This window comes from Schistocerca piceifrons, chromosome 3 (genome assembly GCF_021461385.2).
Source record: "Schistocerca piceifrons isolate TAMUIC-IGC-003096 chromosome 3, iqSchPice1.1, whole genome shotgun sequence".
NCBI lineage: Eukaryota > Metazoa > Arthropoda > Insecta > Orthoptera > Acrididae > Schistocerca > Schistocerca piceifrons.
Genome location: NC_060140.1, coordinates 781778889 through 781796571, shown reverse-complemented (window position 1 = coordinate 781796571; position 17683 = coordinate 781778889). Strand labels below are relative to the sequence as shown.

Genomic DNA, 17683 nt, shown 5'->3' with positions numbered 1-17683 from the left:
ATGAAAGAGGACAATAGGATGCAAACAATCCTACCCATTAGTATAGGTGGATACGATTTATATGTATTGTTGGATACTGGTGCTCAAATAAATGCTATTTCGCACGCATTTTTTGAGATGATCAAAGAGCAACGAGGAGTAGTCATGATGCCAGTAACAGGTGTTAAAGTGATAGGGGCGACAGGGAAATGTAGTAAACCTGTTAAACATCAAGTGATGATGGAATTTAAGATAAAAAACAAGCTATTCTCGAATGCATTTTTAGTAGTTCCAGAGCTCAGTGCCGAGATCATTTTAGGCATTGACTGCTTAATAAAACAGAAAGTAATTATAGATTGTGACAAAGGGATAATAGTCTGTAAAGTTGATAGTGCGATCTTAGAAATACCATTTGAATCATCTAGAGTAATGGAAGAGAACCAGCTGAGATGGGTAGAATTTAGAGATGATCATGATTCAGGAAAAGGTCAAAAATTCGATTGGTGTCTGGTGAGGCAGATAGTTGAAGATGGAAATAAGGAGACACTCCTTCGAAATGTAGTGGATAAAACGGAAGGACTATCTGATGCACAAAGGGAGGATCTATGGCAAATTCTGAAAGAAAATCAGGAGGTATTTTCAGACAAACCGGGATGAGTGATAAATTATGAGTACTGCATGGAGGTAGAGGAGCATGAATCTTTCTTTAAACCACCATATAATGTACCCTTGTCTAAGAAAGAAGCAGTTCAAAAAGAAATAGATAAAATGGTTTCATGTGGGGTCATTGAACGGAGTTCTAGCCCATATAATAACCCACTGGTGATAGTAGGTAAGAAGGATGGAAGTGTACGAATAGTGATAGATGCTCGTACTCTGAATAAAGTAGTGAAGAGGGAGTTGGATCGTCCAGAGAACATAGATAATTTATTGCAGAAGTTTAATGGTGTAAAGTACATGACTAGTTTAGACCTAACTGCAGGATACTGGCAAATCCCATTAAGTGAGGAGTCTAGGAAGTACACGGCATTTTTATTCAATGGCAAATGCTACCATTTCACAGTGGTACCATTTGGCCTAAATACTTCCGTTTCAGTGTTCATTCGGGCTTTAGACAAAATTTTAGGGAGTGAACTTAGTTCGCTAATCACGGTTTATGTAGATGATTTGTTAATTGCTACAAGGACATGGGAAGAGCACATAGAGTTATGTGACAGGGTGTTCAAAGCTTTAATTAAAGGAGGAATGACCCTGAACCTGAAAAAATGCGAGTTTGTGAAGAAAGAAATAAAGTTTTTAGGTCACATAGTAACACCAGAGGGAATTGAAAAGGATCCCGATAAAGTCAAAGCAATAAGAAATTGTCCGGCTCCCAAGAATAAAAAACAACTAAAGTCATTTATAGGACTTTGTTCCTTTTATCGTAAGTATGTGGATGATCAGGTGTTCAATAGCCCACATCTGAACAACCTACTTAAGAAGAACAGTGTGTATATGTGGACTGAGGAATGTGAAACAGCATTCAACCGGCTAAAAGACAATTTGGCTAAAAACATAAAGTTATGGCACCCTGACCTGTGTGAACCATTCCACATGGCAACAGATAGTTCAGATTATGGATTGGGAGTATCCATATTTCAGGAGGTAATGATAGATGGGGAAAAAACTCATAGACCAATAGCATTTGCGAGTAGAACAATGTCTAAGTACGAAAGAAACTATACGGTTTCAGAGAAGGAGGCTTTAGCTATAGTATGGGGTTTTAGGAAATTTCAACTTTTCTTATGGGGGCATAAGACTGTGGTCCATACAGACCACAAAGCTTTAATATTTTTGAAGGACTGCAGATTGTTACATAACAGGTTGACCAGATGGGCGCTGTTTTTACAACAATTTGATATAGAGATCAAGTATGTTAAAGGGAAAGAACATGCGGTACCGGATGCTTTGTCGAGATTACCAGAAGGATGTGAGACACTAGAAAGTGTAAAGAATAGGGAAGATGTTTTTGAGGTGAATTACTTCAAAAAAGCGGAAGGAAGAGAAAAAATTAGGGAAATATGTCGGAATATGCGAAGATATCAAAGTGATGATGATGCACTCAAGTCGGTAAAGGTCAAGTTTGACAATCCGGACGCAACTAACATAAGGGCTTCATATAAAATACATAAAGGTGTACTGTATCTTCAAAGATTAAATAATCCAGGGAAATGGAGAGTATGTTGGCCGGAACAACACACTGAAGTGCTGATAGATTATGTTCACTTGGCATATGGCCATTGTGGTGCACGGAAGTGTACCGATAAGTTAGATGAATGCATTACCTTTAACAACATGGCACGAAGGGTAGCACAGAGGATAAGATCTTGTGATCTATGCCAAAAGGCGAAAGTAACAAATTCAACTAATCAAGAGCCCATGCAATCAATAAAACCTGATGAAGTATTAGAAATAGTAGCAGTAGATATCTTTGGACCATTACCGAAAACCATGGGGGGTTTTGTGTACATATTTGTAGCAGTTGAACTTTTCTCAAAGTATATAAAGCTATATCCCTTGAGAAAAGCTACTGCCAGAGCTGTGTATGATAAAATGGTGTGTGATTATTTTGTGAAAGTAGGGAAGCCAAAGAGAATACTATCAGATAATGGTGTTCAGTTTTGCTCAAAAATGTGGAAGGATGGGATAACTGCGAAACAGGTAGAAGTGGTCCATATCTCAGCTTATCACCCATCAAGTAATCCGGCAGAAAGATATATGCGTGAGATAGGTCGGTTATTTAGGACGTACTGCCATAGTAACCACAAGAAGTGGGGCATGTATGTGAGTGAATTCGAAGAAATCATGAATTCATTAACAAACGAGAGCACTGGATTTACTCCAGAAGAAATCCTGAAAAAGACGAGAAGTAAAAGTCTAGTAGAAGACCTACTAGAATTTCCAGATAGAGTTGAATTAGATTATGATAGTAAAAAGAACTTAGTAAAAGACAAGATGAGAAAACAAGCAGATGCGAGAATTCGTCGTCATGACGAAAAAGTAAGGAATCCTAAATTCAAAATAGGTGATCTCGTTCTTGTAAAAACACATGAAAAGTCAAGTGAAATTAATAACGAGATCAGCAAATTTAAATATATATATAATGGACCATTTAAAATAGTGTCCATACCCAATGTGAATGCTTATTATTTAGAGTACCCATTAACAGGCAAACGCCTGGGAGTAAGAAACATAGTGGATCTCAAAAGGTATGAGCCGCGAATTCTACCAGATTGAAAATAAATATTTAAATAAATATTAAAGTAAACCAATATGTAAATAGTTTTGTTTCTTTTGTTCTATGTGAAAGGTAAATGTTCACTAAAATATGTTGCAGTATTCTAATGAAACTTCTAGTTTAAGTAGAGACTAAACAGACTGGGAAAGACTGAGCTTCTAAGAAAGCCTTAATAGATGTGTAAATAAGTGTTGTGGAAGAGGTAGAAAAGTGAGGAGGTGAAGTGAAAAGGACAGGCTATAAAGTAATAGGCGCATAACGTGTGTTTTACTTGCCTGAGATAAAAGAAGGGTATTTAATATTTTTGTAAAAAAGATGTTTAAAGTGTACTGTGTTTAGATGTAAGAAAATTGTAAAGAATATATGTAAATCATTTATGTAATGTTTAGCAGAAAAGATAGAAAGAATTGGTGTTTAATGTTAAATAAGTAATATAAGTACCGAGGTGTATCAGTAAGAAAGGGAGAACCCTTGGTAAAAAGCTTAACGAAAATTTCAGATTCATTATAGGAGAGACTTCTTATTCAATTATCACTGTTAGATACTTCAATAAGAAGTGGGGCATGTGTAACGGAACTGAAATGATGGTGGGCTGACAGTAATTTGGAGCCCGCGCGTCGGAAACGGGCGCGCTGGTGTGAGACTGCCAGGGAGTGCACCCTGATGCCATCTATTGGCGAAACTGGGAATTAGCGCTGTCTCAGACAATGCAATAAGATATCGGAGTCAAATGTATTCTTTTTCTTGGTATTTATAAGCTATTACTGTATGATTTAATGTTATAAAGCGCTAGTAGTAAATTATTATGACTGGTATGAACTCCAGGGTAATAAATATAAATATTCTTAAATACTAAATCATTTCGGTGAAAAGGTGGTAGGGGAACGCCCCCACTCTTGGTGATACGAGCGTAGCTAGAGGTAGCTGGAGACACAAGGACTGAACAATGGAATGGCCTGGGGAGTGTTGACGTGAGCGGACGTGCGTAACTGTGCTCACGCAAAAGTGATTGTGCAACAGCGAAGAGGCGAATATCGTCGCCGTTTGTGGAGTGGAACGCGACGAATGGTTGTCGAAGCCGTCTCTATGCCACTGGGGCTGATTGTAAGAGTTCCTGCGCCCAGATTTTATGGCGGACGCGCAGTAGCTTATACGAGTGCTACAGCTCGTAGTTCCAGCCGCCATTAAGGGCACGAGGCGTGAAGAGGAAGAGCTGCGTTAGCCACATGCATATCACCACCAGCACCGACACGTCTACCCAAGGCAAGACTGCTTGAAATTGTTAAGTCGAACTCTGTATACATGTAAAAGGAGAATACCAGTTTTCTTTTGTGCAAGTGCAGAAGACAGAATATAGTAATGAGCAAAATTACGACGCATGTTGTTCCTTGTAAAGTGTAGTAACCTGAAACATAGTGTAGTGAAATCAGACTGAGGCCACCATCGCCTCTTTCATTTACAATTCTTTTGGTTGTAGAATACTTTAGCGTTTAAGAATGTAGAAAAGAGCAATGGTCACACCAGAATGAGTCGCCTATTTATAGTTACTTAAATTTTTCTGAATAACCTTTCAAGTAAAGTCACTTAACTAATTCTATAGCAATTGTCCAAGAGTAATATCCCAAAATCATTAAATAAGTTGGAGGGTAGAAGTTTGTTAACCTAAGTTGCTTAAATTGTCTTGGTGGTAATTACCAAGCCAACTCACAGAAATTGAGAGAGTATTTGCTTTGTAGAATCACCTAGAATGATCAGAAATAGTAATATGCAGAATTAAGTTTAAAATTCAACTCAAGCCGTTTCACTTTGAAACGAGCCAAAAAATTGATTTATTCTTTTGCTCCTTCAGAGCTGGCGACCGTAGTTATAAGTATTTTCAGGAGGATTCGACGGTAAGTCTGCTGCTCTCGTCGTGCTGATAGGATTATCTACTGCTGCTAGCAGTGGTGATTGGATACATAAGCTCACTACCAAGTTAAGTGGGTCAGGTAGGCAGTGTTACCGTGTGAACTGTAGGGCACTGTAGGCCGTGGATCGAACCCGTTCAATCATCACAGCTCTTTGAGAAATAGTCCGGTTAGGAGTGTACTAATCCAATAGGCAAATACTGGCGAGTAACGGTCAGAAATGTATACGCAAGTGAATTTAGCAAGGTCTATGTAGCACCTAGTTAATGTGGTGTAATGGTGAGGGTAGGAGTGGAGTAAAAGTGAGCTGAGCTTGTGGCAGCTGTGCTGTCTTCAAAGACTGATAACGCCAGAATTCACTACTAACTCTTACCATTAGGGCTGAGCTATTTACGGTTAAAATACGTAGCAGTAAGCGCAAAGGCGTGACAGCTACAAGTCCGTATTGGCTTTATACATACGGAAGTAGGAAGCGGGTCATTCTATCAGTGGAGGGGTTAAAACAACGGAGTCACTTGAGAACATACTCCATTTACTGATGGAAAGATTCGGCGGTTCGGTCGCACTGCCCTTTGTGAAAGTACCTTGTGTCAGCGGATTTCCCCATTTGCGGCCTATATCATCGATATAATGATTCCCCAATACGTCTCTATTCCTTCCCTTATCTTCTGCCTGCGCGCTAACAGCTGACCTTCAATCGCGCGGAGAACGGCGGTCATAATCTTTCGGCTCATCGGCGTATATTGAATGAACGACTTTGAAAAAAATGGTTCAAATGGCTCTGAGAACTATGGGACTTAACTTCTGAGGTCTTCAGTCCCCTAGAACATAGAACTACTTAAACCTAACTAAGGACATCACACACATCCATGCCCGAGGCAGGATTCGAACCTGCGACCGTAGCGGTCGTGCGGTTCCAGACTGTAGCGCCTAGAACCGCTGGGCCACCCCGGCCGGCTGAACGACTTTGAGATTCGAGCTTTGTAATTTCCAAAATGGGCAATGCAACCCTCGATACGTTGGCAAGAGATCGTAATTCATTCGTATGCTGCAAAGTTAGCTATTCGCTGCGCGCTTACTGCGTAATTTTAAATTGCATTACTTATGTTACATCTTGGTTGCGCACAACATGTACGAATTGGTTGCCGTTGTGTGTGATATAGTTTAGATGGTTTAAAACAAATAACTGAATGAAATGTATAGCCTTGTTAGTTATCTGGATATTTCAGCTTGAAAACGTCAATTAGGCAGCCATAGATGCAACAATCCATTTTAATGAGCATTGTTTACCGTATAGAAAGAAATTAAAATAAGTCATTGAAAGCCCCTTTATGAAGACGAAGTTCTTATTCGAAATCCGACATTGGTCCGATGAACTGACACACAATTGTCCCACGGCGAGGTTCGGATACTAGAGGCCGTGTCCAAATATTTCCATCCTGGAACTCCGCCAACTTGGATGGCGCATGCTGTTCGTATCTGAGTCAAGCTGAGTGGTACACACGGAAACAAACACAAGCAGTTGCTTCAGTTGCTCAATCGCGCGGCGGTGTTTCTCCGTTGCGGAAACACGGAAGCGTTCTTTAGCATCGTTTCCCGGCCATAATGAAAGAGTGTAGTAAATCCCTTTCATAGCCGCCAAAGTGTTTGTAGATTTTAGAATGGGACTATTGACTGTTTCGTGCACAAATTATGGGAAATAGTTTCCTCGTCACCAAAGGGCGACTGAGCAAACGCTTCTACTGTCCATTGGTCAGTAACTGTTGTTCACCCTTTGGTCACTGTCAATTAAAGTACTGTTAATGTTATGCTGAGGGACAATCGAGTAGGTTGCACAGAATGCCACGTATTGAAGAAATTTTTTTAAAAAAGTCATCAGTCTTTAGCTCAATGCGACCGGCCACGAATTCGTCTCTACTGCCTACCTCTTCCTTCTATTTCCGTCATTCCTTTTTCGGTGTGTAGATTTCACGTTAGGGTATTACTTCCATTTTAATTCCAGAACATTGTTCTTAGTGTTCCATTCTTATTGTTCCCTGTTGGTTTTTATACATACTGCTTATTATCCTCTTCCCCTACAACTTACTTGTATTTTGTTGAGAACTTCGAACGTCTTGCACCACTTTACATTGTACACCGATCTTTTCAGGTAGACAAATACTATGAACGCGCTTTGACATTTCTTAAGTTTTGTTCCCATTCACAATGGCAATGTCAGAACTGTCTATCTGATACTCTTACCTTTCTGAAAGCAAACTGGTCGTCACTTAAAGGACCCTCAATTTTCCTTTCCATTCTTCTATAGATTGTTGCCTGTATTGGCATTTCAGCTGATTATGCGACAACTGTGGAACTTTTGTAGCTTCGGTTTTGTGTGGACAGTATTTTTCTGAAAGTCTCATTGTAGGAGATACTACATTCAAGGCCACCAGAATTTGAGTTAGGCCTAACACTCGAAATCTCATCTTGCACAATATCGAGAATTCGCATGAACCATTATCCGACATGGTGCAGTCAGAATTGAAACTTAACCGAGGCTTAACGCTTCTGACCAATCACACTGTATGATTGTGCCTGTGTAATACAATATCAGACCGTCAGAAATCCACATATTTCAATTTATTTTTAGAATATACGTAACACTAAGCCACGTGCAACATATTATACAGGCCGGTAAACATGTTTTGACGACATCAAACGCATTATGTGGTAAAGCTTAATATGGCTGAAGCAATGTAATTTTTAATAAAGTATATTTATTAACGATATAGGAGACAATCTCAGTAGCCTTCTTAGATTGTTTGCTGATGATGCTGTCATTTATCGTCTTGTAAAGTGATCAGATAACGAAAACAAATTGAAAAATGATTTAGATAAGATATCCTTACGGTGTGAAAAGTGGCAATTGACTCTGAATAAAGAAAAGTGTGAAGTTATTCACATGAGTACTAAAAGAAATCAGCTAAATTTCGATTACACGATAAGTCACACAAATCTGAAGGCTGTAAATTCAACTAAATACTTAGGGATTACAATTGCGAATAACCTAAATTGGAACGATAACCTAGATAATGTTGTGGCTAGAGCAAACCAAAGACTGCGATTCATTGGTTGAACAATCAGAAGGTGCAACAGGTCTACTAAAGAGACTCTTTACGCCACGCTTGTCCGCCCTGCTCTGGAGTATTGCTGTGCGGTGTGGGATCCGCATCAGGTGGGACTGACGGATGGCATCGAAAAAGTACAAAGAAGGTGGCTCGTTTTGTATTACCGTGAAATAGGTGACATAGTGCCACAGACATGATACATGTTTTGGAGTGGCCATCATTAAAACAAAGGCGTTTTTCGTTGCGACGGGACCTTCTCATGAAATTTCAATGACCAGTTTTCCCCTCCGATTGCGGATACATTCTGTTGGCACCCACCTATATAGGGAGAAATGATCATCACGATAAAATAAGAGAAATCAGGCACTGCTCGTTTTTCCAGCGCACCGTTCGTGAGTGAAACGGTAGAGAGACAGCTTGAAGGTGGTTCATTGAACCCTCTGCCAGGCACTTTATTGTGAATAGCAGAGTAATCACGTAGATATAGATTTTATTTGTCCAGTTCATTTTAGGGTACCGTTATCCTTATTGCCAGTACGCTCACTACATTTTTGTTCATATAGTACTAACAGGATTTAATGTGAAGGTGCTGATTGCCGTTATATGGGCGAAACATCCAAGAATTTTTATCCTACACTGGAAAAATCGGTAAGGTGAAGTAGTTAGTTTCTAGCAGATACAGATCATAATTAAAACACATAGCGGAGGGTGTTATATGCAGTACATATAAGCAGAAACTGTACTGCTATGAGAGAATGGTTTAAAACGCAAGTAGGTGAGTGTAGTATGAAACTAGTCAAAGGACTGATGGCTTAAAACTGACAATATATTGAATCAAATTCTCCTATTTCACCAAGAAAATTAAATTATTTGCTCTAGAGCAAAGATTTTTAGGTTGCCATGGAAACTGATAACGTTTAAAGAATGAAGATGTTTACATGAAACGACTTCATCACATTACTTGACTGTCATCATCTGTAGTCTTGTTAGAGCTGCGATGAGCAGTGAAGAATAGATCCAGCTGTATCAATAAACGTTGCTGCAGTTAATCTGCGGTACATACATTGTAAGTCACAAAAAAGGAGCTATCCACTTGGAACGGAAATCGGTAGATGCGATATACAGTACATGTACAGACAAACAATTCCTTACAATTTAAGAAAACTTGGACTATTTATTCAAGAGAAAGAACTTCGAAAATTCATCAAGACAACACGCGTTGTTCCACATCCCGCCTTTATGCAAGCAGTTAGTCGGATCGGCGCTGATTGATCGAGTTGTTGGATGTCCTTCCCAGGGATATGGTGGCAGATTCTGCCCATTGGTGCGTTAGATCGTCACAGTCCCGAACTGGGTGGAAGACCCTCCCCATAATGCCCTAAACGTTCTGAACTGAGGAGATAAAACCCTCGCCGTGAGCAGGCAGGCATTATCTTGCTGAACTGTAAGCGCATGGCGGCATGCCATGAAAAGCAACAAAACGTGGATTAGAATATTGTCGACATACCGCCTCGCTGTAATGGTGCAACGGGTGACAATCGAAAGGGTTCTGCTGTGAAAAGAATTGGCATCCCAGACGATTATTCTTGGTTCTCGGGCCGTATGGCGGGCTACGGTCAGGTTGTTATCCAGCGGCTGTCCAGGGAGTCTCCAGACACGACTTCTTTGATCATTGGGGCTCACTTCGAAGCTGGACTCATCACTTATGACAATTATACTCCAGTCATTGAGATTACAAGCCATCCAGGAGGACGTCCAACAACTTTGCCAATCACCGAGAAGCCGAATAACTGCTTGCATAAGGGCCAGCGGTAGATCAATGCGTTATTGACTTTCTCAAATTACGAAGTTCTTTCTCTCGAATGAATCATCCAGTATGTCTGTACATGTACATGGATCTACTAATTTCCCAATCATTCGGATAATTCCTTCGTAGTGCGTTCTTTCTTTTTCCTCAGAGTGCAGTTAGTCGGGGAGCTGTATTTCAAATGGTTCAAATCGCTCTGAGCACTATGGGATTTAACTTCTGAGGTCATCAGTCCCTTAGAACTACTTAAACCTAAGTAACCTAAGCACATCACACATACCCATGCCCGAGGCAGGATTCGAACCTGCGACCGTAGCGGTCGTGCGGTTCCAGACTGTAGCGCCTAGAACCGCTCGGCCACCCCGACCGGCAGATGTATTTCAATGTAACATTTATTGGACATTATATCACACGGAATGCAATACTTGTATTTACCCGTTTCTGAGAGTCAATCGTCTCACTGTATGTTTAAGAATTTGACGCACTGCAAAGGAAGGAATTTAACAACGAATTCATTCTTCATAATAACGAGAAATTTTCTGGTGTTTAAGAATCTCGCCATGAAATACTCATTTTGTAATATGCTAGGCCTCCCTGAAATAGTATATTACCTCGATACCTGGAATAAGGGAAGTACCGGGTGATCAAAAAGTCAGTATAAATTTGAAAACTTAATAAACCACGGAATAATGTAGATAGAGAGGTAAAAATTGACACACATGCTTGAAATGACATGAGGTTTTATTAGAACCACCCCATATTGCTAGCGGCGTGAAAGATCTCTTGCGCGCGTCGTTTGGTGATGATCGTGTGCTCAGCCGCCAGTTTCGTCATGCTTGGCCTCCCAGGTCCTCAGACCTCAGTCCGTGCGATTATTGGCTTTGGGGTTACCTGAAGTCGCAAGTTTATCGTGATCGACCGACATCTCTAGGGATACTGAAAGATGACACGCGACGCCAATGCCTCACCATAGCTCCGGACATTCTTTACAGTGCTGTTCACGACATTATTCCTCGACTACAGCTAATGTTGAGGAATGATGGGGGACATATTGAGCATTTCCTGTAAAGAACATCATCTTCGCTTTGTCTTACTTTGTTATGCTAATTATTGCTATTCTGATCAGATGAAGCACCATCTGTCGAATATTTTTTGAACTTTTGTATTTTTATTTTTTTTTTTTTTTTTGTTCTAATAAAACCCCATGTCATTCCAAGCATGTGTGTCAATTTGTACTTCTCTATCTACATTATTCCGTGATTTATTCAGTTTTCAAATTTATTCTGACGTTTTGATCACTCGGTACACCCGATAAGCGGGCTTTGCCACACTGTCAACATACAGTCTGCGTATACGGGGTTTATCATAACCGTGAGATCTGACACGGGTGCAAGTGCACTGTACCAGAAGCAAAAACCTCCCAGCAAACGTAGTACGCAAATGAAATGTTCGCGAGATAATTGTGATATTACGGTTACGAGCCGCCAATGACTTTTGTACGCAGTCTTCTCCTTGTTAACACAGAAACGTTCGAAATGGAAACTTTTAGACGTAGTTCACGTCTAATTTGCCTCAAATTTCATCCTCGGCCCATGTATGCAGAATGAGGTATATGCATGGCAAGCAACTACCACATTTTGCAACTGATGTAAACCAAGATTGGTAGGTCGAGTAGTTCCTCTACCTTGGCTGCCAAGATCAGCTGACCTCAATCCTGTGGATTTTTTCTCTGGGGTCATCATAGAAATTAATTGTGCAGAGCTCTTGCTGATATGGTCGACTAGCTGCAGTAGCGAACTGTGCAGTCTCGTCACTATTTACCAGATGCTTCACGGAAGTTTGATTAAATTGATAGCTCACTACAGAAAATAGTACAGTATTGCATCCAAATCCGAAATGTTGAGTATCCCCCATAACAGGTTCTTCTGATTTCCCATCTAATTGGTCTCAAATATGACTCTGCGCTACCTTAACAAGGAGTACAACGCTACTTCAGCACGTTACACGTTACAGTTTACTCCAAATTCGTACCTTTAAAGGCCGTGTTCTTCCTGTCGTTTTCGCATTCGGATGCAATACTGAACTCGTCCCTGCACTGAGAAAAGGCTTCTTTCAAACACTCCCGATCACCTCGTAAAAGTTGACAGTACCGTACAATTCGCTGCTCCAGTTCTTCAACTGTATCAAAGAGAGTGATGTACACTGTAGTTCTGAGAAGATACCAGATAGAAAGGTCCAGAATATAGAGGTATGATGAACTTCGAGGCCCAAAAGTGCCGGTTTCCCATTAAGCATATACCACATTTCGCACGTTACTCATTGCGACCATCCTCAAGCACTCCTAGAAGATCGTGCCGGAGAAACCGAAGGTACCCTCGTCCAGTATGTGTTTTTGGAAGAATATGTGTCCCAATCACCTAGTGCAGTTTCTGATTATTTGTGAACTTCATATGGATTTACGTCAGTCTTGACCCAAATAGTTCGAAAAGTTTATATTTTAAATACTTATGTAGTACTGGGATGAACAGTTTTGATTCCCGAGAAATGTACGAACAAGGCGGGGCAATACCTGACCCTACGAATTCTCTTAGAAGATAGATTTAGGAAAGGAAAACCTAATTTTAATGCATTTGTAAATTTAGAGAAAGCTTTTGACAACGTTGACTGGAGTACACTCTTTGGAATTCTGAATGCAGCGGGGATAAAGCGTAGGGAGCGAAAGCCTATTTACAACTTGTTCAGTAACTAAAAATGGATCAAATGGCTCTGAGCACTATGGGACTTAACATCTGAGGTCATCAGTCCCCTAGAACTTAGACCTACCTAAACCTAACTAAGGACATCACACACATCCTTGCCCGAGGCAGGATTCGAGCCTGCGACCGTAGTGGTCGCGCAGTTCCAGACTGAAGCGCCTAGAACCGCTCGGCCACTGCGGCCAGCTGTACAGTAACTGAACGGCTTTTAGAGCCGAAGGCCATGCAACGGAAGTGAGAATGGAATGAGACAGGATTGCAGCCTGTCTCCGATGTTACTGAATCTGTACACTGAGCAAGCAGTAAAGGAAACTAAAGAATAATTTGGAAATGAATGAATTAATGTTCAAGGAGAAGAAGTAAAAACATTGTGGTTTGACGATGGCGTTGTAATTCTGTCAGAGACAGCAAACGAGTTGGAGGATCGTTTGAATGGAATGGGCAGGATCTTGAAAGGAGGATATAAGATGAATATGAGCGAAAGCAAAACAAGGGTAATGGAATGAAGTCGAATTAAATCAGGCGATGCTGATGGAATTAGACTAGTAAACGAGACACTAGAAGTAGTAGATAATTTTTGCGATTTAGGCAGTAAAGTAACTGGTGGTGGCAGAAGTAATGAAAAGAGTTTCCAAATGAGAGAAATTTGTTAACATCGAATACAGATTTAAATGTCAGGAAGACTTTTCTGAAAGTATTTGTCTGGACTGTAGCCTTGTATGGATGTGAAACGTGGATGATGAACAGTTCAGCAAGAACAGAATTGTGGTGCTACAGAAGAATGCCTCTCATTAAATGGATAGATCACGTAACTAATTAGCAGGCACCAAATAGAACTGGGGAATAAAGTTTTTGGCCAACTTGACTAAAAGGCATCGGTTGATAGGACACGATCTGAGACATCAAGGGATCATCAATTTATTGTTACAGGGAAGTGTGTGTGTGGGGGGGGGGGGGGGGGCTAAAAGTTTTAGAAGGTGGCCAGGCGCCGAAATCACTGAAAAGGTTCAAAAAAAGATAGTTTTCAGTAGTTATTCGGAGATAAAGAGGCTTGGACAAGATGGAGTAGCAAGGAGAGCCGCATCAAACCAATCTTAGACAGACCACAACAACAACATTTATTAATGAAGACGATATTTCATACTGAACTCAGTCGTGGCTGGTAAACAGTCATAATTATCTTGTAAGTTGTTTTTTGTGATCCTTGTTTTACAGAATGTGCCTGCATTTTACCATTAATGCTTATCTTTTTTTATTATTATACGTTCTATAACGCAATTTTTTATGTTGTATAGATTGGTAATTCTTAAGGTCGTGAAATTAGCTACTCACAAATGAAGTTAAATAAGTTGTTGTACAAATGTATGGGCCAGCCGGAATGGCCGAGCGGTTCTAGGCGCTTCAGTCTGGAACCGCGCGACAGCTACGGTCGCAGGTTCGAATCCTGCCTCGGGCATGGATGTGTGTGATGTCCTTAGGTTAGTTAGGTTTAAGTAGTTCTAAGTTCTAGGGGACTGGTGGCCTCAGATGTTGAGTCCCATAGTGCGCAGAACCATTTGAACCACATAATTTATGGTCTCACAGCGAATAACTGAAATCATTAGTGTCACAGCGATGTAAATAAAATTCAGATTATAGCCTTATCAAGCGATTAAATACCCACAAGCATCGAAAGTAATACTCTGGTCATAGTCAGATGCTAACAGTCACCATTTAATAATGGCTGTGTAGCACGTGTTAGAATATCGAGGATTTTTAACTGATTGAAGTGGCTGGAAGCTAGAGTAATTTATTTAGAAAAATAAAATGTTAATTAGAAGTATAAAACAGGCTCGAGCACAACCGAGGACATTATAGCGGCTGTGGTGAGATATTAAGAATAAGAAATGAACTCTTTCTTATTTTCTGTGCTTAAGATATGTAAAAGATGGAGCACATGGCGCCGTGACTGCTGGCAAAGCAGCCATTGTCACTCGGACCGGAAACGTCGTAGCGGGAGGCGGCCGAGCGCCGGCGCCGGCGGTTACCTATGGTGGTGACGACGGTGAGGCAGTAGACGATGGCGTTGACGAAGCTCCAGGCGCGCTGGCCGCTGTACGAGGTGACACCCGCCTCGTGGGCGGCGTGCAGCTGGTTCTCCAGCTCCATGAGGCGGCGGCGCGCCACCGACTTCCAGTCCTCCTCGCGCAGGTTGTGGCTGCTCAGCCACAGGTCGTCGATGAAGTTCCGCTTGACGCGCTTCACGCCGCACTTGTAGAATGACTCGAAGGCGCCCTCCGTGAAGCGGAAGAGCAACCCGCCCAGGCCGCAGAAGATGACCATCAGCAGCAGCTCGGCCACGCACTGGTTGCGCTTCGACAGGATGCGGTTGTACTCGCCGGCATACTGCCTCTTGAAAGCGCCCCACTCCCGGTAGACGTCGCGCAGGAACGGACCCCACACCGCTTCCTTCGGCGCTGTCGCTTCTTTCGCCTTAACTACTTTGTCTTTTTTCTCTGTCTTTTCTTCCGACCTAGGCTTGGCCTCTACCACGGCTGTCGTCCGAATTATATTATTGTCGTGGCTCGATCTGAGCTCAGTCTTCTCCTCCGCTGCCGCGAACTCCTTCTGGAGCACTGCCGGGTCCACCTTCTCCACAGTGAACCTCTTAGTGTGGGTCACTATAGTTTCAGTGGTGGTGGACACCTGGCCATCTACGAAGGCGATCTTGCCGGACACGACTTGCTCCTGGCCGCTCTGGCTCGCCGCCGCTATGTCCGCCTCCACGGCGGCTATCAGTTCCTCGGCGTCCCTGCTGGCGGACTGGCTCCTCCTGGAGGCCGACTTGTCGCTGCGAGCTTTCTTGCGTGCCTTCACCGGGGGAACTGGAGGCTCGTCCCGCGGCGCTGGGGGCGGCGGCGACGACGGCCTGTCGCTCTTCGAGGCCGGCTCGTCGTCCTCCTCCGGAGGCGGCACGGCGTGCGGCTCCGGCGTGGGCGGTCGCCGGCGCGAACTGCCACCCCCGGAGGGGCTGCGCCTCTTGCCGCTGGCGGAGGTGCCGCGCCGCCTCCGGGACACGCCGCCCGCCGCCAGCACCTGCTCGGGGGTGGTGGGCACCGCCTCCGCCTCCACGGCCACCGCGGCGTCCGACATCTCGCAGTGGACTGCGGCTGCCGCTGCCAGCTGCTAGGAGGCGTCGGCAGCTGTGGGCGCCGCGACTGCTGCTGCTCTGCAGGCACCGCAGCACGGTCGATCGTGGTTCGCGGCGCTCCCGCGTGGCGGCGCCAGCCTCTGGACGGCCTCCTGCTATTCCCGGCGAGCGTCACAGAGAGGGCGCACGCCTTTCCTCTCGTAACCTTGGTTACCAGACCAGCTGATTCCCGTGTATCAACAAGCGCTCCCTGCTACCCGTGTTCATATCGCAAGAACGTACTTGTAACGGCGTACAAAAAATTTTGAATAATGTCTGCTTGCCTGCTCGCGTAAATTTCCGTCTTCGTAGCGTAGATGCCACATCATCAGATTAGATACGTTAAACCATGACAATAAACTTACAACATGGAAGGAAACGCTATTTTATTGTATTTCATTTTCTGCCTTTTACAAATGACCTGTCACATAGTTTCTAAGGCAGGTCATATTTTCACAATATGGAATTGCACATTATAAAATTTGAAACTTTCTTATATATGTTATCTGCCGTAAGAATAAATAATATGGCAGGTTTAAATATTTATAGACTTAAAAGTAATTATGAAACGAGAATCTTAAAAGAAATTCACAATACGAATTTCGGGAGATAAAAAGAGGTTATGACATATTATCACTGCATGACATATTATAAATTCGAAAAAAAATCGAAAATAACAAGAATCTTGCATTTCAGAAGGAGAAATAAAAGATAATAGGAAAATACATAGAATTTGTATTAGATATCCCACCACGTAGTTATCTCTGGTGTGTGGGCGTAGATACCACATCATCAGATTAGATACGTTAAACCATGACAATAAACTTGCAACATGGAAGGAAACTCTATTTTATTTTATTTTGTTTTGTTTTCTCCCGTTTACATATGACCAGTCACGTAGTATTCATATTTTCACAATATGGTTCTGCACATGCTTAAAATTGGAAATATATGTTATCTGCCGTAAGAATAAATAATATGGCAGTTTTAAATATTTGTAGACTTAAAAGTAATTATGAAACGAGAATCTTAAAATGAACTGACGGTACGAATTTAGGGAGATAAAGAGCGGTTATGACATATTATTATCACTTTATGAGATTTTATAAACTCGAATAAAAATCGAAAATAATAAGAATCTTGTATTTATGAAGGAGAAATGAAAGATAATACGAAAGTACATAGAATTTGTATTAGCTGTCCCCAGTTATCTCTGGTGTGTGGGCTCGGAAAATCATCAAGACTGTCAAATGGGCGGGACCTCACGTTACTTGTCGTGAATAAATGTCGCAATTAACGAATCGTCAAATAAGCAGAAAGTATGGAGCCACGGTTCCTCAAAAAATGGTTCAAATCGCTCTGAGCACTATGGGACTTAACATCTATGGTCATCAGTCCCCTAGAACTTAGAACTACTTAAACCTAACTAACCTAAGGACATCACACAACACCCAGTCATCACGAGGCAGAGTAAATCGACGACCCCGCCGGGAATCGAACCCGGGAACCCGGGCGTGGGAAGCGAGAACGCTACCGCACGACCACGAGCTGCGGACGCCACGGTTCCTCAACCGTACCGTAAATCCGGAACGGACGACAGGCTTCTAGGCTACGAATCCAGTCGTTCAATAATTTATTAACAAGAACTGCCAAACGATTATTATTCAAAAAGTCTACCTAT

The 17683-nt window shown here is 42.2% G+C and overlaps 1 protein-coding gene across 1 annotated transcript in view; it reads right to left on the bottom strand.

The window, feature by feature from the left end:
- The window catches only part of LOC124789060, a 101483-nt gene extending 85518 nt beyond the window's left edge, over positions 1-15965 (bottom strand). Inside the window, exon 1 of the mRNA XM_047256352.1 lies at positions 14861-15965. Coding sequence (XP_047112308.1) covers positions 14861-15965 — 1105 coding nt within the window. The remainder of the gene's footprint in view (positions 1-14860) is intronic.
- Positions 15966-17683: the final 1718 nt, after the last annotated feature.